At 39.9% G+C, this 21,470-nt stretch overlaps 1 protein-coding gene across 1 annotated transcript in view; it reads left to right on the top strand.

Moving 5' to 3' along the window:
* TMEM132D (transmembrane protein 132D) overlaps window positions 1–21,470 on the top strand; it is a 271,023-nt gene that overhangs the window by 56,643 nt on the left and 192,910 nt on the right. The window contains exon 2 of the mRNA XM_069794893.1: window positions 8,003–8,891. Coding sequence (XP_069650994.1) covers window positions 8,003–8,891 — 889 coding nt within the window. The remainder of the gene's footprint in view (window positions 1–8,002; window positions 8,892–21,470) is intronic.

The raw sequence follows: 21,470 nt of genomic DNA, 5'->3' as shown, positions 1-21,470 counted from the left end.
TGGAATCTTCTTTGTGGAGTTAATAGAGAAATTGCAAGATGGACTACAAGGTTGCTCAAGAGGAGCAATCTAGCAGGATTGATAACACAGAAACAAAAGTGGTCAAGACATGCTTTGATGGGCAGGCTGTAACATTGCCTCTTGAAAAGGAGTCCAGCTTCTGTTTCAGCAAAGCATTAACCGACTTGTCTTTCACAGGAATATTCTCATGAAGTTTAAGCACATTGTGTCAGAGTACTTTCTTCCTTGCAGGACTCGGCAATTAAAAATTCTTTCTGTTTCTGACTGCGGTAGCAATGCTTGATAGTTTCATAAAAAGAATGGTTTGCAAGTATGTATTCCTCTTAGAAATGATGGTATAAATGATTTGTCTGCATCTGTGCATAGTTTAATTTGCTTTATTCAGCATCTACTTTGTGACTGTCACTTAATATGTGCTGCACTCTCTAACAATACTCCAACTTCTTTAAAATTCTCTTACAAGAAATGAGGAGTCACCTTTTTACAAAGAAACTCTTCTACATAGTCTGTGGCGTTGATGTTCCAGTAATCTTTCCCTTGCTTTGTAACAAGCTCTGCACAGACATGAAGAACTGGAACAAGAGTTGTAATAACTTGGGGAAAAGGGGGGATGTTGGCAGGTTGGGAACAGCATTGTTGTCAGAGAAGGATGATAATTTCCCAAGGATGAAACGGTTACAGGGAATGTTATAAACTGAAGAAGGCAGAGCAGTCTGAAATGCTAATAAGGAAAGGGCTTAAAAAGAAATTGGTGACTTTTGGCTTTGAAGCCTTTTTTCTCTTTCATTTGCTACAGATAAATGCATGACTCTTGGGTTCCAGGGTTCTATTTTTGTTTTCCTATTTGTGACACATTGATTTAGCCTCATAGCTGTTCAGTTGATACTTGCCCTTTAGAACGATGGTGGTGGTACCGAAAGCGTGAGAATTTTTTTGGAAACTGTTCTCTAATGGTGTGACAACACTAGAAGGAAAGATTAGGGTTCCTGCTGCCAGATAGGCTGGATTCTTTTATTTCTGTACTGGTATGGAAGATGGGACTCTGATACTCCTCTTCCAAGGAAGTAGGCGAAGAATGATGGCAAATCCGTGCTCCAGTGTGGCTAGTGATAGTAATGCATCAATTGTTATTTCAGCCTTATGTGTTATACAGCTGCGTAGAGAACAATGCGATCACCGAACGTTTTTACGTGCAATAACGTCATAAGGAAATACTTTGTTGTAAGAAATAGTTCACATCCAGGATAGGAAAACTTACCTGTTGCACTGTTCCTGTGAAGTGTAGGCAGGAGCTCACTGTCATGCTGTACCTCTGTGCTAGAGATGCAATGGCTCAGCTTCCTCTGTTATCTGTTCGTGGCAGAGCTGTTGAACAAGAGTTTTCTTTTTTTGGCTGATATGATAAAGTAGTGGAAGACTACAGGAAAATCTGGCTGACTTAGTCCTCAACCCCCCCTTACATTTCCAGGTTTTATCAGGAAGCAGCTGTTGAAAATCTTTTTGAAATGTTCATGTTGAATACTGGCTACGGAGAGGAATTAGTGATTTATGACTGGTTTCTAGCCCTGAATGTATGCTGGCTTTATGGCTTTTGGTAAATCCCATCACTATTTTGGCGTCAATTTCCAGTTCTTAAAACCTTGCCTATTAACTTGAACTGTAGATTTTTTCAGGCAAATACTGTTCCTTGTGATGAAGTCTGATTTCAGTTAAGGCTTCTGGTCGCAGAAGTAATAAAGATTTAATAATATAATTAAATTCCCAGAATCAATGCTAAAATGAGATGCTAACTAGGGAAGAAAGCTAGCATGTCCAACTGGATACCAAGCGGTTCACTTTTGAACACATATAACATAATATAACCTAACAGAAAATTAATCTTGCAGCTTTTGGTTTAATTTCTTGTCAGGGAATGACTACAGCATACAATTTTCAATGTGGATATCTGTGGGATAGAGTCATGTGTTTATTAAAATACTTTACTGTCTGTGTGTTACTGCACAGATTAGCTGTGTGGCTATGTGAAAATTGTTTCAAAGAAAGCCATCTGCGGTAAGGTCCTGGGTGGGTTTGCAGGTTTTTGATCCTGTGGTGCAGTGTGTTTCTTCCTATGGGTTTCATTTGTTGCCCTCCAATGCATCTGAGCTATTGATGTTCTTTACAACCTATTGCGCTCTGCTGTTCTGTATCTACAGTGCTCCCTCTCTCTGGACTTCTGTTGAGCACCACTGCAAAGCGTAATCAATGAACAACTTTATTGCTTTTAAACAAGCAAAATGAGCAACTGCCGCAAAGCTTGTATTGCCTTTCTTTCTGTCTGAGGTCAAAACCTCCCATCAGTTTGTCACTGTGTCATAAAGCTGTTCTCAATAAAGCATAGCACTTAATCAAAAGCTTGAAAATGCGGTGCTAATTGTTTTAAGCAAATTGAAGCTGCCACAAGACTGGCAAAAGAGGGAACACAGTTAAGTCATCCTCGGAAAGCTCCAGTTTTGTCTATTCATGTGTAAGGGCTGCACAGAAGGATGCTTGAACCTGGGGAAGGAATATGACAAGCAACCAACAAATCCTATAAGATGGAAATGATCCTACTCAGATATTCATGTGACAGTCTTAATTGACTCTGTCCATAGAAAGTGGCATATACTGGCAGAGTAGATCATCCCTCTGTTAAGAACTGACTGAGATACACCTTGGGATGGTATTCACAATGTTTATAGCTTAGCTTTAACCTTGCCTCACTTTTGAGCATTAGTAGATTCAGCCACTTAATTAAGTTAAGACTGAAATGTCTTAATTTTCCAAAAGTGAGCATGAAGTTTATTTGGAGCAGACATCCTTGTGACATTAGTTTCCATATCTAGAAATAGATCACACTAGCAGATTTTTTTTTTTTTAAGAGATTTTTGGCTAAAAAACATTCCAATGCATAACAAACCTAGGAGAGCAAAAATGTTCAGAAGATTCAAGGAGAACAGCTGAAACTAACTAAAACCATAAATTTTCTGGCCAAACTGAAAAGAACCACTTATCTCAATCCTCAAGATACAGCAACAAACTTCATCTATTGCATTACCAGTTTGCACTTGCAGGTGGTAAGGCAATTGTCCTAAGAAGTTGTTCCCTTCAATCTACAAGAAAAAGGTGATTTTTTTTTTTTTAATTTAAATATTAGCATTATCTAGTTGATTGGAAGAGTGGTTTATTTCTCATGAATGCTGGATGATAATAGATTGAATAGTTTTAAAAATAAAGTAACTGTTAGGGCAATGAAGTCCTAAGGATCTGGCAATACAGAATGAAGTTAGTGGTCTGGCAGATTTCTTCAATTTTCTGAAGCCATGGTCAATAACTTTACAGTAAAACTGAGCTATGAGTAGTGTTTTTGTCATTGACTGAGAGCTGCTGTTACATGATATTAAAGAAATAAAGATTTAAGATTTTTAGCCAGACTGCAGTACAAAATTAGTAGCCTAATGAAGAAAGCAGTATGACCTTTTGGAAGGTAAATGCAGCATGTTTACAATGTCATGTTCAGGGATATATCACATGCATAAGCTTTGGCTGTGCGGGAGGAGGCTGAATATGCTGCCTTTTTCTGGGATTTTTTTCAAATTCGCTGACCTGCAAAGAATTTGCTTCTTCCATCAATGACAGGCTTTTTTTAAACAGTGTCAGTCAGGGGAAGATTTACGAAAGAGAGAGGAAAGAAAACCACCCTACTACAGCATCTCTTCCCAGGTGGCCACTGATTGAAATCCTCAGCAAACCATTCACAGCATGAGAGGTCAAATACAGACATAGTTGTAAGGGATTGAGAAATAATAGCTCCTGGCATAAGCACAGCATCAAATTTAGATTTTATTGGTTTGCTTCAAACTGTTGGGGATCATCTCCTTAATCCAGAATGCTGTACCACCACTCTGCAGTTGCAGCAGATTGTCTTCACCAGACCTTGCAGTGAAGCGGTTTACTCCAGTTGAGAGTCAGCCCCTCAAGATTCAGTAGTGCTGTGAGTCATTGCTTGCTGTGGTCCTCTGGAAGAATCTCTTTTTTCCTCTGCAATGACTCAGCTTAAGAGAAACTGATCTTACAGCTTGCCACAACTAATAAATTGAAAGTTGCCTGGATCTCTGTGGATCATAGGAATCTATCCCTACATGGATAGATTAAACTCCTAGAAGTTTGTTGTAATCTGGTACTATTGCTTTTTCTATTGACGCAAAGTATGACATCCCCTGTGCCATACATCCACACAGAGAACAAGTAAGGCTAGTTAATGTACTGCACTCTTGCTCTTGGTTATTCTGCTGCCAAGTTCCCCATGTAGACAAGCCTTCAGATATAGTGGCACAGTAAAGATAAACTGCAGTTCCTAAATTTAACTATTTTTTGTCTTGATGTTGTTTCCTTAACAGCACTTCAGTTACCCATCCTTTATTTTGTTTGACATATTTAAACTGAGAGATTCACTGTGTGATTCTTGTCTTATTTACTCAGGTGGGTGATTCCTGTGGAATTTTGATTATGATGGTAGAGGTCTGATGCCATATTTAGGGTAAATGATATGACTTAAATCTTTAAAACTCCACTTTTACGCTGGGTCTCACCCAATAACACACAAATCTGTAATCTTCTGCAATTGTGCCTTTGTAAAAACACGCATAATTTTTACAAAAATAGTCATGGTTGCAATTAAGGATGCTGATAGTTGTTTTTGTTTTTAATTTCCTATCCTTCAGAATCCCTAATAAACTTTCACGGTCAAAATCCAGATGGTACTGCAGAGCTCAGTGTAGGTTTTGAGATTTTTTTTCTGTTTGTGCTGATTATAACTCTCCCCAGATAAAAGTGTAAAATTGTTTGAATTTTTGGCCTTTGGCTGTTTGGAAAGCTGCTGTCAGCTTCCAGCATAAGCCAATTCATATTTGGTGCACGTCCACAGCTTGATGGTAGGGGAAGTGCAACAGTGAGCAGGCCAGTTTGCCATTGCCCAAAAATTTAAAAACCAATGGACCCTGCTCTATCTGGTGAGATTGTTTCCTTTTTTTAATAGGCAGTTCACCTTCTGTTTTTTTTAATTTGTGTTGCTCTCCTATTCTGAAGAGTCATTGATTTACAAACTCTGAGGAACATTGTCCTGTGGAGATGGGGAATACAGAGGGAATATGTTTAATCCCTTAGATAATTAAGCACTAAAATAAATGATTAAAAATTATGAGGCGAAACACTGTTAGTTTTAATATAAAAATAATGTACTTCTCCCTGTGGAATGCAAGGGAGGGAGTGTAATCAAAATAAGGGAAATAAAAAATTGAATACCCTGAGTTTTTTGCCTCTCTCTCTAAGTTGCCTCCTTGATGCCTCACTGTGTTTAATGGTGCTTTGCCAAGCTGTTGGGAGGAGTACAAAATGAGTGGGGAATTTATAAATGGGACATTAGATGGAGAAATGCTGTTATGGGCTTGGTGATCTGAGGAGTACAACAGCAGAACAGATTTCGCCTTAGGGCTGGATAGGAGAGATGCATCCCTGCAACTCCTAAGTACTAGCAAAGCCATTTAGAGTTGTTAGAAATCTTTGTTGGGGGATTATCTAGAAAAAGGTCTTTAAAAACTTCATCTACTCTCAGTGAATATCTGGAGAGAGAGTGGGAACTGAATGCTGAAAAGACAAAGGCTAAAATAAAGGGTGGATTTGCATGCAAAGGATCTCTGCAGTTTACTCTTGATTAAAAACAAGCAGAAAAGCCTTGGGTGTGACTTTCTTTAAATTCAAACAAGATCGAAACTGAATTTTCCACCTCTAGGGATCACGGGACTTCAGCCTTTTATTGCTGTTGCGATTTACAGTCTCATATGATAGTGTGTGCTGAGGCCATTTTCCCAATTCTTTAGATGGAATTTAGTTCTAATTCCAGGTGGGGTTTAAGAGTTGACATTAATTAAACTTTTGAAAGTAAGGTTTTATTTTAGTTGTTTATTGAGAGAGGAATTTCAGGTTTTCAAGCTGAAGAGAAAGATTTTCAAAACTATTAAACTCTACTCTGCAGTCCTTTCTTCCTGGCCTCTTCAATTCTGAGATTTGTTCCTTCTCTCTTACAGATGAATGATGCCAACCCTTATCTATGGTTTGTTTGTATTTTGGGGTTTTTTTTTGGTGATAAGGGGGGTTTTTTTGTGTGTGGCTTTGGTTTTTTTTTTTTTAATGGACAGCTGGTTTTGCTTTTCCATATAGAAATTTCTTTGCTCCAGTTTTCCAGTTTATTATTTTGCATGACGTTAGTGCCTGGAGACCTTAACTGAGATCACAACCTTGTTATTGTAGGTGATGTTCTCATATGAATAGTAAAATAAGTCTGTTGCATTTGCAGACCACACAGACAAAGGGTGAGGGGAAATAAATAGTAATACCCTTATTTGTTGGACAAGGAACAGCAGCACAGGAAAAGCAACTTGTCTGAGATTGGACAAAGTCTATGGCACAGCGAGATCTTCTGCCTTAACTGCTTTGCTATGGAGGTGCCTTGATTGACATGCTGGCTATAGGTAGCATCAGACTGGCTTCTGCTCCTGCAAATTATACAGTCCATAGGTGGATAAGATGATTGTTGCTCTGAGAGACATTTTCCATATTGGTTTTGGTGAACTCTTACAGTCTGAAATCAGAGGTTTTTAGGAGCTAACAATGCTTTCCCATAGGATTTGAAGATAACAAGCCTTTTCTAGGATTTGCAATGAATTGCAGTATATAAATGGTGACTAGCAGTAACTGACATCAGTTTAGGCCACCACAGTACTTGACAAGCAAATAAACATTTAGGTCAGATGCCAAACAAAAAATAAGGTATAATAAAGCATTTGTGGACTAGAGCTTGGGAAACTGGGTTGTCTTTGAATGCCATCTGTGGTAACCCTTTGTCAGTTTTTTGACTAAGGGTAAGGATTTGAATTTGCTATGGAAAAAAACACAATTTATTTCACAATTAGGATGTGAAGACATAAGCATGAAGGTCAGATGTTCAAAGAGGAAACGACATGTTGTATTTGCATCTGTGTTTTATAACAGTGTATGTCTTTGCTCTTTGGGACTGACAGTTCCTAGAAAGATGGAGAACTTATTCTTTAATATGATAGCCTGCCTCAGGTAATTGCTCAATGGCACAGTTAAAACAGATATCTTGCAGTAAGAGAGGCTCAGTGTCATTGAAAATGTTCTTTCAATGTGCAGTGATGTACAGTGTACAGATAATGCAGCTGTATTAAGGAACAGTGTAGGGTTAAGCAACAACAGTGGCGTGAATCCTGATAGTTATTTACAGAAGAAAAACCTCTTTTCATAGATGAAGGGAAATAGAAGGAACAATAAATTGGATGCAAATAAAGGTCTTTTTGAAATCCTCTAGTACCAGAGTGCTGTAAGGGAGCTTTTGTGTAAATGGTTATTGTGCTAACTATTCCTAAAGTGAAATGCAGCCTTGTGCAGGAAACCACTTAAAGTCCACGTATTGCTTGAGAGTGCTGAAAAGAAAGTCAACGTGAACTCTAAGTGGTCCATGTGCAGCATTTGATGTAAAAATCATTGCATTGGTTTCCTGTACAAGTGCAGCTTGTTTTAGTGATCAAATTCCTTTTTAAATGTGCCTGTGCAGCGATCTTATGTTGCAGATGCTAACTGGGTAATTTTGCTCTCCAATAATAAATGTATATTGCAAGTGAAGGTGTGACCTTTGGCATGGGTAAACCTACACAAGCTACTTCTTTTAATCTAGCTGCCATGTAGAACATATCATAACCTATTGTTTTCCAAGCTAACTAGATAAATCATCAGCTACTTAAGCTACTTCTGCATAGATTGATGATGCTTGCTATTGCCACTAATACCAGCTACAGCACTGTCAGTCCCCTCAGTAAAGTCAGCAAGGTTATATCACAGTATGACTTGAAGATCTGATCTTTAAACTCTCCTTTCCTTTCAACAGTGACTGAGAGTCGAGGGATCCTGGAGAGTATACAGAGATTTTCTTTACTGCCAACTTACTTGCCTGTGACCTATCGTATCCACAATGCAGATGTTTCCTTCTTTCTTAAGGAAGCCAACCAGGATATTATGAGGAATTCTAGCTTGCAGTCCCGAGTGGAATCCTTTCTGATCTACAAATCCAAGAGGCCACCTGTGTTAAATGCCAGCTATGGACCTTTTTCCATTGAACAAGTAGTGCCCCAGGACTTAATGTTGTCTTCAAATCCATTTGCATCTACTAACAAGTTCTCCTTTAATTGGAAACTTAAGGCCTTCATAATGAGCGACAAAATTTACCCGAGCAAGCCCAAAGTCCAGGTCCTGTTCTACATTGTGGGCAGGGACTGGGATGACTACAGCACCACGGAACGGCTGCCCTGCCTGCGGGTGTTTGCCTTTCGAGAGACTCGGGAAGTCAGAGGCAGCTGCAGGCTGAAAGGGGATCTGGGGTTGTGTGTGGCAGAGCTGGAGCTCCTGCCAAGCTGGTTTAACCCCCCCACGGTTGTTGCTGGCCGTAAGAAACCAATGGATCAGTCTGAAGGGAGCCCTGTGGAGCTTTACTATGCCATACAACCAGGAGACGAGAAAGGGGAATGCACCAAGGAGGATGTAAGGAAAAGTAATGGGATCCGACCAGGGCGCAATGACATTGATGAGTCAGGACCTCCCTTGCAGAGGATTGGAAGTGTTTTCCTTTACCAGACACATGCTGGCCCTTCTTTAAATGAAATGAGATTGGATAATAATATTGCCATCCAGTATGCACCAAAGACTGTTAAACAAGGTGACATTTTGACTTTCCTTGTATCTGTTGCTAAAAATTCAACAGAAGATCAGTTCACGCTGAGGTAAGGCTGTTTTGTGTTTCTTTGGTACCTTATTTTTTGTTCCTCTACTCTTGGTATGGGAAGTCAGTTTCTCATGTATAAATTGCTGCTCTACAGAAATTGTATCACAGTTGATTGATGTGATGTTTCTCCTGTTGTTCAGTCTAATATTGTATGAATTGTCTGAGATGTGATCTCTTTGAGTGAGAAAGGCCTTTTCTTGAGGTTGTCCTTTGAGTACTTCTTATAAAACTTGAAATAGTAGAGCTGGGACCTATCTATGTGCTAATAGGAGATAACATTTAAAGTCTCCTGAGCTGGAGTTTGCAGTCCTCCTAATCTCTTATTGAACTCGTGTTAAGATTAGTAAAGCTCAAATCCGCAAAGGTATTTATAGGAAGTGAGCAAGAATTAGGCATCTAAGTAGGATTTATATGCTTAAATATCTCTCCCCAACTTGTTGTAAGCCTGGTTCTGTTTTATAGGATGTTTGAGGTTCCTAAGTATTATGGATATACCAAAACCATTTCTGAAGATGAAAAATACCTGAGGATGGTAGTGGTTGTTTTTTGAACGTAACATCAAATGCCGCATTGGTTTATTTTGCTGCTTTCCAAGCACTGGGGTATTACAGTGGGAAGCTCACTATAACCTCCAATATAATACAAGAAAGAACAACAAAGACTATCAGGCTGTACTGTGACAAACTGAGAGCAGATGTGCATTGCATGCAAGTGAGACTGTCCAGTTGTCTTTTCAAGTTTGCCAGTCTGTGTTCCAGCACTATAAACTAGGGTTGTGCAGCTGACACATGGAAGATTGGTGTGTGTAGAGCTAATTTCATTCTTTTATCCCTTACCAATTACTCGTGTCAGCTCTTTTAGAACTGGAGGTAAGTGTCATGTTCTGGATTTGGACGTTGACTGACTTGTCTTGGGTGTTTGTCCCAGAAATGACCATTGGTGCCGAAGCTCACAAAACATACCTTCCAAAAAGGAGGTGCATCATAAGAGGGAGCAATGAACTCCCCCGCTCTTCCAAATGTCACAGATGCACCAGAGCCAACAGCTGTGCTGAGCACTAGAGATGCTTGGTGCCTTCACTCTGACTTGATACAAAATACATTCTCCTTTCTCTGGTACCTATACATCTCAAACTCTGAAAATCTCTGGCTAAAGTCACCTGGATATGGTTCAGGGTTCAATTATTAAAATGGCATAAAGCTGTAAATGCAGCATTGTTGAACTTGGATGTATACCTCATACTGGAGTAAGTCAGGTTTAACTCCATTGACCTAAGTAGTAAGGGCTCAAACTGGTCATTCTCATTATTTCCCCACCTCCCCCAGGGAGATTTGTGTGGGATTTCTGGGGGAAGTGGTTTGCCACAAAATCAGGTCATACTTCTTTGCAATTGTGTGATATATAAACTGAATAACCACAGCACTTAGCTGCTGAATCAAGGACAGTTATTTCCTCTTCATCTGGTAGAATACAAACACCAGTAGGATATCTACTTCCCTTACCATATCAGGTTTTAATTTTCTGAGTTGTTTCCTGAGTGACTAATTTCAAGATGGACAATCTGAGTTCCTCATAGTAGAGCATTCAGGGATGCCTTTCTATTTTTCTCTATACTAATGACTTTAAAGGGATATTATTTTGGACATGTATGGAAAATTCTACTACATATGAAAATTGGTTTAAATATAAACATTAAAAAACTTTTCTATCTAAGAGCAAATTAAGGTAAAAACTGTTCATTGTTTTTACTCTGTAAATGCAGGGTCTAAGAAATCTGACGACTTCTATATTTGTGAGCTGTGATCAGTTAAAAGTAGAGCTAGTTATAACCATGATAATTATGTAGGTTTATAAAATTTTCAAAATCTTACTTTGTTTAAATTAGGATGAAAACTGAACACCTGAATTTCTAAATGAATGCTTCTAAAATTAATTTTCTGGAACAAAAAGGAAACTGTGTGTTTGAATTTTAGCTTTTTATTTTGAGATCTAAGGTATCATAAAACAGGGAAAAAAAGCTAAAAATAGATAGCAAATGTCGGTTCAAAATGAAAAATGTGGCATTTTCTTCTTCAAAAACATCAGTTTGCTGTTACCTTTTAAATACAAGCTTCTGTAACAGCTTGCTGTTAACTCATGTCACTTTCATGAGTTTTGATTTCTCTTGACCTGCTTTTCTAACAGTAGCAGGCTTTCAGACTATAATCTGCTGCAATATCAGAGTAGTTATAATATCTGTTCTACTGTGCTTCTAGAGCACCATTGCCTGTCTGTCTTTGATCTAGCTACAGCATGTCTAAGCTTCTGTTTGGTTGTTTTCTTGGTCAGAATTGTAGTATCCATGTTCTGCATTCATCCCTCTATGACATGTACATAGCTAATTCAGTTTTCGGTGGTTGTTAATTTATACATACCTTCTGCTGTAAGGGAAAAAGCAACTATCAGGTAAGAACAAAAAATTGAGCTTGATTAAATGCTTTGGCTTAAATTCTTTTTTTTTATATTGGGATCTCCTACAATCCCAGTGTCAGACAACATACTAATGCCTGTTTCATGGCCCTCTCTTTAGGAGTAAATGTCCCTCTAAGTGGTCAGATATTGAAGTAGCCTTTGACTGAAATAAGGCCCTATTTCAGGATTGGAAATCTTACATGTCAGTCTAGTATATCCATTATCCATAACTAAATGATCTTTAAAGGTCCATTCCAACCCAAACCATTCTATGATTACACTATATAGGTTCTCTTCTGACATGGTCAACTAAACAAAAGACTGTGTTTGTGGTATGCTGCCTGTTCTGATTTCAGAACAACCTCTCCAGTTGGCGTTGTGTAAAAGCCATCAGAGACCTCTTCTGTGACCCAATCGAGTTTTAAATCCTAAAACTTTAAATTCTCTTGCTTTGTAGAGGTACAGACATTGGGTCAGGGTAGAATGAAAGAAACTTCATCCTGTTAGAACATGTGAATATGAGGGCATGAAGAGACATGTAAAAAGTCCTCCATTCTGTCAGTTGAGATGGAGCAAAAAGGAGTAGAAATGATCCATTTGTGTAAATAATCAATAAAATGATTGATCAAAATACCTAGGAAAGCATAACAGACCTTGTCCACTCAGACAGAAATGGTGAGTCTAAGGAAAAAACCTGCAGTTTGGGGAGAGGGGAGAGGAAGAGCAGCCTCTGGCCTCAGATACACAGAAGGTCCCTCTGTATTTTCCAAATGATCCCTTTTTCCTATACACCATATGGATTTTCACTGATGGCCAGATTTTATATTTCTAAATGAAAAAAACCTATGCCTGTTATGCAATATAAACTAAATGGGGAGAACGCAGGATTGCACAATAAAACCCACTATGTGATCAGATTACTTCTAAGGGCTATAAAGTAACGTGTTTCAAGATGCCTTGTTTCACCAGACTGATTTTCAACAGGCTGCTTCAGAACTGGGACTTAACTTTAACAAACTCCTGGCTGTTTTCAACTTTGGTGGTCCAAGGTTCAGAAGGGAATCCCGAGGGTGTAGGGAAAACCTTGTTAGATCCTTAGTTTGTGAAGACCGTAAATGAATTCTGCGGGTGTCTGTTGCATCTGGCTAATAAGAGGCTAGTATGGCTAGCACTGCCAGCTGTTGTCATATAATGAAGACATCAGATTTCTTTTTGCAGACACAGATTAGTACCCAATAATCTGTAAACTTCCAGGGAGACTTCAAGTGAGTCAGTTAATCTGTCACCGCCTCCTTTGCCTTTCTCTAACCTGGCAGTGCTGGGAATAGTGACTACTTCCATGCCGTGTCCTCTGATTGCAATGGCAGTACTGCTCCTTGGGACAAAAAGGGGTGTGCTGGTGGCTGTTGTGCACTGCAACTGATATTGGTCTTTATGGTTTCTGCTCCTATATTGTAAATACAGCAATACAGCCAGAGTGTGCTGCATCTGTCTGGTGTCTTCTCACTCTGATCTCCTCTCTGATAAAGGAAAGCACAGCCCCACCCCCACCCCCATGAGAAAATTGTATTAATTTTTATTTTGAAACACTCCCTTATTTTTAGAAGCTCTACCTTGAGTGGCAGCAAGAATTGGAACTGTATTTGTAAAGTGAGGCCAAGGGCTGCTGGCAAAATGCTTTTACCATTGCTTTTGCTCCAGTGGACTGGAAATCATGGCTTGAACAGATGGAAAATATAGGATATACAGGTCAAAAAAAAGAAACGGACATGCAAAACAACCAGAAGTCAAAAATTACTCATCATTACTGAATATTTTTTTGTTTCAAAACAATTGTGTTTAGAGTAAGCTCTATCCCTTTTCTAATAGGAAATTGTCTCCAAGGGGAACCTTCTAGAAACTGCTAAATACTAAAATATATAGGGAAAGGTATGTTTGGGTTTTTTTCCTCATACTGCTCTTCTGCATAGTAGAAGATTTAGAGTAGTGAACGTGAAACTGATGGACTGTTTTTAATTTTGTGAAAGAGTTGGACCATAAGGGCCAAGGTCTAGGTTTTGTTTTTTAATGAACTGGAGAAATTAAAAATATTTGTCTTGACTCTGTATGGGTGTGAGAGTTAGAGGAAAGGAAGGAAGGAGATAAAATGGAAATGATGGATAAATACGGAATACTGCTGTAAGCACCAGGTTGTAAGCTTGGACTGGAGCGCTGAGCCTTAAGAAACGGACTGATTTCTTGGCTTAATTCACACGCTTCCTTCCTCTTTGGTCTTGGCCAAGTCACTTAACCTCTCTGAAGCCATTTTATCACTGCTAATATCAACAATTATTTGAAGATGACATGCTGTATACAAGCAACAAGCAATTATATCTTCCCAGTGAAGCAGTATTAAATGCCTTTATAAAATAAGTGATTGAATGTCCTGTGCCTTTATGCTATTATCTTCTCTCCTTTTGAATGCAAATTAATTATTCATTGTATTCTTCGTAACTAGCCACATGGGAGGGTTGTGTGCAGAGGCACAAATAGTGTCGTACATCTTACCCCAAAAAGAGCTGCTGTAGAGCCCAGAGCTGTGCCTGTGTGATCAAAGGCAAACCTCAAAGACCCTTAACACTGACCAGCCCTGGACATACAGCCTATGCAGTCCCAGAGACTGTTTTGTCATCTTTTTGCAAGCTGATGACCAGAGAAGGCTGAAGACTCTCTATCCTTCCCATCAAACCTGAAGTTTGTGGAAAATGTTCTAGTCTATTTCGTTTTACTGGTTTGCTCCAAACTTCAAGATATGTATACTGGAAACCAAAATTGAAAGGAAATCTTTATCTGAAGTTTTTTGCTGAGAATGGAAAACATATAAAGTATTATTTCATGTCAGTCCTTCAAAACGCTTTCAGTAATTAATGCTTCAAAGCTTCTAGTGTTATGCAATTACAATTCCTGTTTGCTGCAAGCTCAAATTACTGCTGGTTATTAACATTGTGCTGTGTTACATACATTACAATTAGCATATGTAGGCATGCCATAGTTTTCCAAACTTAGGAACATGAGTTTTCTGAATCTACAGTGTAGATATAGTTCTTTTTTATTAGCATGTTTCTGCTGAGCCTAATAAATGTAACCTTCCTTTGTGTTTAAAAGTCGACAGTATTGATACTTTCTGCTTGCAACCTTTTAGGTTTGTTTTCCCATTTCTGAAAATGAATCAACAAAGAAATGGTAGAGATGGAATTGCCTTAACGTACTTAATGTCAGACATGGATGTATTCATGAGTGAAAAAAGTTGTAGCTTTTTTTTTTTTATTCAATTTATAGTTATACTTTGTGAATCATGTCTGCTAAATTATATACAGTTATTACCCTGAAAGAAGTAAATGCAGTTCCGACAGCAACTGATGATTGTAGATCCTCTAGTTTCCTAAATCTGATTATCCTCCCCCCACCCTCACCCCCCCCACCCCCCTGCCAAATGTAGAAAAATACCATTTTCTTTTCTTGATTCTGAAATGGACTCCAGGCTAGTAGAGTTTACCAGGACATTGGGATATGTGCATTTTTGTTGCATCCATCTCTTCACACTGTGATGTGGACTTTGCCAGAAATTCACAGTATGGCATAGTGTGCCAGGGTCAGATCATAGAATCATAGAATCCTTTAGGTTGGAAAAGACCTTCAAGATCATTGAGTCCAACCATCATCCATGCCCACTAAACCATGTTATGGAGTACCCCGTCCACTCCCTTTTTTAATACCTCCAGGGATGGTGACTCAACCACTTCCCTGGGCAGCCTATTCCAATGTGTGACAACCCTCTCAGTAAAGAAATTTTTCCTAATATCTAACCTAAATCTCCCTTGCTGCAACTTGAGGCCATTTCCTCTCATCCTATCTCCAGCCACCTGACAGAAAAGACCAGCATCCACCTCACTACAACCCCCCTTCAGGTAGTTGTAGAGAGTGATAATGTCTCCCCTCAGCGTCCTCTTCTCTAAACTAAACAGCCCCAGCTCCCTCAGCCGCTCCTCATGATACTTGTGCTCCAGGCCCCTCACCAACTTGGTTGCCCTTCTCTGGACACGCTCCAGCAACTCAATGTCTTTCTTGCAGTGAGGGGCCCAAAACTGAACACAGTACTCGAGGTGCAGCCTCACCAGTGCCGAGTACAGGGGGACAACCACCTCCCTGCTCCTGCCGGCCACACTATTTCTGATACAGGCCAGGATGCCATTGGCCTTCTTGGCCACCTGGGCACACTGCTGGCTCATATTCAGCCGGCTGTCGACCAGCACCCCTAGGTCTTTCTCTGCCGGGCAGCTTTCCAGCCACTCCTCCCCAAGCCTGTAGAGCTGCATGGGGTTGCTGTGACCGAAGTGCAGGACCCGGCACTCGGCCTTGTTGAACTTCATACGATTGGCCTCGGCCCATCGATCCAGCCTGTCCAGATCTCTTTGTAGAGCCTCCCTACCCTCAAGCAGATCGACCCTGCCTCCCAAATTGGTGTCATCTGCAAACTTGCTGAGGGTGCACTCAATCCCCTCATCCAAATCATCGATAAAGATATTAAACAGAACAGGGCCCAACACCGAGCCCTGAGGAACACCACTTGTGACCCGCCACCAACTGGATTTCACCCCATTCACCACAACCCTCTGGGCTCGTCCATCCGGCCAGTTTTTCACCCAGCGAAGAGTACACTTGTCCAAGCCATGAGACGCCAGCTTCTCAAGGAGTATGTCATGAGAGACAGAGTCAAAGGCCTTGCTGAAGTCAAGGTAGATAACATCCACAGCCTTTCCCTCATCCACTAGGCGGGTCACCTGGTCATAGAAGGAGATCAGGTTGGTCAAGCAGGACCTGCCTTTCGTAAACCCATGCTGACTGGGCCTGATCCCCTGCTTGTCCTGGACTTGCCATGTGAGTGCTCTCAAGACAAACCGTTCCATAATCTTCCCTGGTACCGAGGTCAGGCTGACAGGCCTGTAGTTCCCCAGATCCTCCCTCTGACCCTTCTTGTAAATGGGAGTCACACTGGGAAGCCTCCAGTCCTGCTGACCAGGATCGCTGATAGGTGATGGAGAGTGGCTTGGCAAAGACCTCCGCCGGTTCCCTCAGTACTCTTGGATGGATCCCATCAGGTCCCATAGATTTGTGAGTGTCCAGATGGCGTAGTAGGTCACTAACTACTTCCTCCTAGATTAAAGGGGGTATATTCTGCTCTTCATCCTCGCCTTCCAGCTCAGGGGGCGGAGTACCCTGAGGATAACTGGTCTCCCTATTAAAGAGTGAGACAAAGAAAGCATTAAGTACCTCAGCCTTTTCCTCATCTCTGGTGGCAAGCATGGGCAGCATGAAGCATCCTAGTGCATGGGGGGGGGGGATGCAGGATCTAATGCTGCTCCCATTTATGAGAAGTGCATTCTGTTTTTATTTTAAGCTGCAATGTTGTTTGTGTTACTATTCTTGCATGTCCTTTTCGCTAATGCTTAGCATATGAGAGGAGAGATGTATACTTTGATTATCTGGTAAAGCCCAACTCCACAGTGGTTTGTTTGTTGGTTTGGGTTTTGTCCCCCCCCCCCCCCAGTTCATCCACTTTGCCAGAAGTATCTGCAGCAAAAGTATGAGAGTAATTTGACTTTTCACTGAGCATCCAGTAGCTTCACCTCTCCCTCCAGTATAGTCTACAGCCTGCACTGCCTTATTATAATTCCTACAGTTGTGTCCTCCAGTAATAGAGTTTCATGGTGGAAACGCATTTAAGGGCTGAACTCCCCAGAAAGGGTGGGTAAGAACTGGTTGTTGGTAACAGGACTTTGGATATGGCCATGTAATAAGGCAGAGCTTTTTAGGCTTCATAAGCCCCATACGTTCACAGGATCTCTCCAGAGTAGCTCGACACAGGGATGTGGCTTCTTGGCATCTGTGCGCTCTGTTGGGTGATATCTGAGGGGAGAGAGTTCACCTACCACTGCTGCAGCCCAAGGTGCTCCAGGATTAAGCTTGAAATAAGCTTCCAGTGGGCTGATATAAGTGCCTGCACAGTGAAAGCGCTCTTACTGTTTTGCTCTCCTACGGCAAGTAGATTTATATGCAAAATACACACTTTGCAAACAGTTCTTTTTTGCTCTCCTGCTTACCTGGGGCTTTCACTCTTTTCTCTTTCCTGGGAATGTGCTTTCTTCCCTGCTGAGATCAGCTAAGTCCATATTATAGTGTATGATGATCTTACTGCAAGTATGGGAGATGACGGTAAGAAGTGAGAACATGTGTCATGCAGTCGAGGATGTGTAGGAGTGTGAAGGGGTATGGGAATTATGTGTTCTGAAGAGAGGACCTTTTCACTGGCATTTTATTGCCAGGAATTTGAATGGTTTTATATGAAGATCTAAATACAGAAAATTAGTTAATTGTGTTGTCTGCTTAGCTCTGCTTTTCATTTTACGTGTGTGACCTAATGCATTCAAGAGATGCTGCTGGAGTGGAAAAATAAACTCCAAGAGATGAAAGAAAACCTTGTGATTGACAGAAGTGATTGGAAGCTGGGAGACGAGCTTTGCTATTTCTAGCTCTGTCATAGGCTTTTCATTGTAACATGGAAGTCTAAGACCAACGTAAAAAAGAACTTGATGCTCCAAAATCACACTTAAATAGAATTTAGTTATCTGAATTCAAGTGAGCAGTCCACCAGAACCTTATCCATTTGCCCAGGTGTACAGGATATGGAAGTGATCTAATAGTCTAGGAGGTAGCGCATGTTCCTCAATGCTGTACTTACTGTATTGCAAGTGGCATCTACTAAATTGTAGGCCTTGAAGAAGTAGACATCCCTCTCTGATATTTCCTACCAACTTTATCTGTGTAGATCTGTATATGTGATCTTCAAGCTTAAATCCTTTAAAGTTAGGCACTGGAATTAATCAAACCAAAATTCTGGTTTCCCTTGCATCCAATGTGAAATCGCTGGGAGTTTTATGAGGATGCTGAGCTCTGAAATTAACTTTCAGAGGAGTCACAAACTGTGGCCTACAGGGTGATAGGGCCAGTGGTGACCCTGCTGGTGCACAGTGGATTGAAAGAAAGGAGAACCTTTGGGCATCACAGCTGCAGCCAAAGGAAATTTGGGATAAAAATACATGCAGCCACAGGTTTTGAAAAATGAAGTCCTAGTCTTTGCTTTCTTCATCTACTAAGGAGAAATTAGTAATATCTATCCTGGTAAAATGCGCTACTTTTCTGAGATGAATGAACTAACCTGGGATCTTTGGTTAGGAGATATTCAATAAATACAAAGGACAGTTATAATCCACCAAACCCCACAGGTCATCTGCTAGCTCACTTCTGCAATAATGATTGATTTTTTTATTGGTTTGAATTCTATTTGTATCTGAGAGAGGAATATATCCTATCAGCAATTAATTGGAACAGTCCTGAATTATTTAACATTTCATAGGATTTTCCCTTTGGTGTATATATTTTGTTAACATTAAAAATTGTGAAGGAGAATAAACTCTTAAGAGATTAGGACAGGTTTTCCGGTTAAAGAATTCTGCCTTTGTTTCTCGTATCCTTTCATGTTTGTAGCGTTGTGGCCTTAAATGTTTTCTTTAGCTGTTGCTGCTGAGTGAGTAGCTATTGGAAAAATCTTTTCACTTGGAGGAAATCCAGTTTAGCTTCACTAGCAGAGAGATGTGTCCTGATTTTACACTGTTAAGTTGGTCTACACTACCCTAACCTATATATAGTTTGGGGTTTCACTGTCAAACTCTCACCAGATTTCCAGAGGAATGAAGTAAAAAGTATAAAATACCATTATTCTTAGGCAATGACTGAAGGTTGTACTGAAAACTTGTAAAACTCTGATATTGTGAGAAAGGTGAGATTTTGTATAAACTGTATTTATTATATTTCTGCATTTGTAAACAAAACTTGGGGGTCAGAAGTATGTAGGTACCATTTTTATAAACTGTTGAGAGGGTTTGTGGTCCGTCTACGGTATTTTTAATGTCATCTTTCTGATGATAATTGTGGGAATACAGTGAGTGATCTGAAATTGTGGTAGTGAATAAGCAATGCTCGTTGATAATTGGGAAAATTTTTCCTAAAAGGCCCCTAGAGTTTAAGTTACATGAACTTCTCTTATCTGTCATTTTATCTAATAATCGATCAATAATAATCTAGCAAACATGAAAAAGGCTGCATAAATACATAAGGATAGCAGAGTCAAGATCATTAGCACTCAATTTATACAGCAAAAAAATTTGAACAAGACTGACATTTTATCAAATTGTTTGTGTGCTCTTCTAGTGCTGAGCTAAATCAAATTTTATTCTTAGTGCTGAAGTAAATCATATTTTAGCAGTAGAAACAATCAGGCAACAAGTGGTGATCTGGAAGGTTACCAGCCACATAAAACTCTGTAATGAGAAGGGATTTTTATCTAGGCCTTAGATTATGTGGCTATTTCATGGTATCCCAACCCTGAATTTGTACCTCCTGTCAGGTTGAAAAGAATTCTGAAGTGCATTTTTAACTTCCTCCTTCTATAGCTTTGGTTTGTTCTGTCACTTAAAATCCCTTTCCACATTCTTGTTTAAACAACACCTAAAATCTTCGCTTCTCCACAACATACGTAACTGACTTTTCTTTTTTTCCTTCCTCTTCCACTGATCTTGTGGCCTACTTTGGCCAATTTAAAACTAAGGAGAGAAGAGGAATTAAAAAAAAATTAAAAAATTCCTCTGATTCTTTTGAATTATAGCCTCTAAATTTCAGCTGTTCCACTGCTGGGTCTTGATGTAAAAATGAACTTAATATTTTTCCTGGGTTCTTTGTCCTTGCAAAGAACAGGGTAAGGAATGTAAAATTCTCCATTGATGGTTATTTCTTCAGTTTTAGAAAACACCCCAGATCACTGAGTTGGGTACCTGACTGATGGTCATCAGGTCATGATCTTGTCCAGAGGTAATATAAAAGGCTACTGAACTGGAAATACACAGCCCCTTAGTGAGCATTAGCTCCCCAGGTTGCGTTGTTTCCTCTGTGTTGTCACTTTTTTGGAGCCTTTAGTATAATCTCTTCACCAAGGGATGGTACCATAGGCAAAAGGAAGTTTCTTTTGGCAGCATGACCTTAGCAGATCAGGAAGTTCATATCCAATTATAGCAACTTCTAGAATTCATGTATCTTATGTTAGTGGCCAAATAAGACTGATTTTTAGAAGGCATAAAAAAGTGCATTTAAGGTAACTTCAGGAGATTTTATCTTTCTTCCCTCTTCTTGCCTCTCTCTCTAGCCAAGGTTTGGTAAAATGTCTTTGGCAAAATGTAAGGAATGACCAAAAGACAGCTTCTGGTGCTAAGGAAATCTGAAAACTTAGAACCTGCCTAATCCTTCAGAGGGAAAGGAGGATAAAAGATACAGCAATCTGAGCATTTTTTTTACATAGACTAGAGGCAAAGTGACTGTTTAGGAAAGGCAACAATATCTGACACTATTTAATAGTACCTTGAGATTTTAAACAGCAGGCTTACAGAATCCTCAAGGTTTACAGGCCTTGTAGCTTGGTTTGCCCTTTTTGTAAAGGTGGCCTTTAACAAGGTGAATCACTCTTGATGGTCTCCTGGGCTGGCGCTTCAGTCAGATTGTATTCAGTGGCATAAACTAGATAAGCGGCACCTTGAAGTAAGTGAGAGTTACGTACTGGCACCTAAGAAGATGACAGTATTGTGTCTTTATTTTTTCATCGTAATAAATGTTATTTCCTAATATCAGCTTGTGCAGTGATGGCCTTTCTAAAATAGTGCTAAGGTGAAATCACACCTATGCTACTGGCTGGTAAAAGGCTTCACTCTCAGACTGATTTTTTTTTTTTTTTTCTTCTGCTGTGTTCAGTATACTGTACAAGTATGAATTAACTTTCATAGCCTGTTTATAAGGTACTCAAGCAAATATAATTTTCCCCATCTTCTAGATGGAGAAATAGCGTTCCTACATTTCTAAGCGACTTGCTAATGGCCCCAAAATTGTCAGTAGCAGTATGGAGACAAGTACTTAAGAACTATTGACTTCTAGGGCACTCTATTGCCTCCTGTTGCTCTGGCAGATTACATTAAGAAGAAAATAG

This window comes from Haliaeetus albicilla, chromosome 10 (assembly GCF_947461875.1).
Source record: "Haliaeetus albicilla chromosome 10, bHalAlb1.1, whole genome shotgun sequence".
Classification (NCBI taxonomy): Eukaryota; Metazoa; Chordata; class Aves; order Accipitriformes; family Accipitridae; genus Haliaeetus; species Haliaeetus albicilla.
This window is presented reverse-complemented; position numbering and strand designations above follow the sequence as displayed.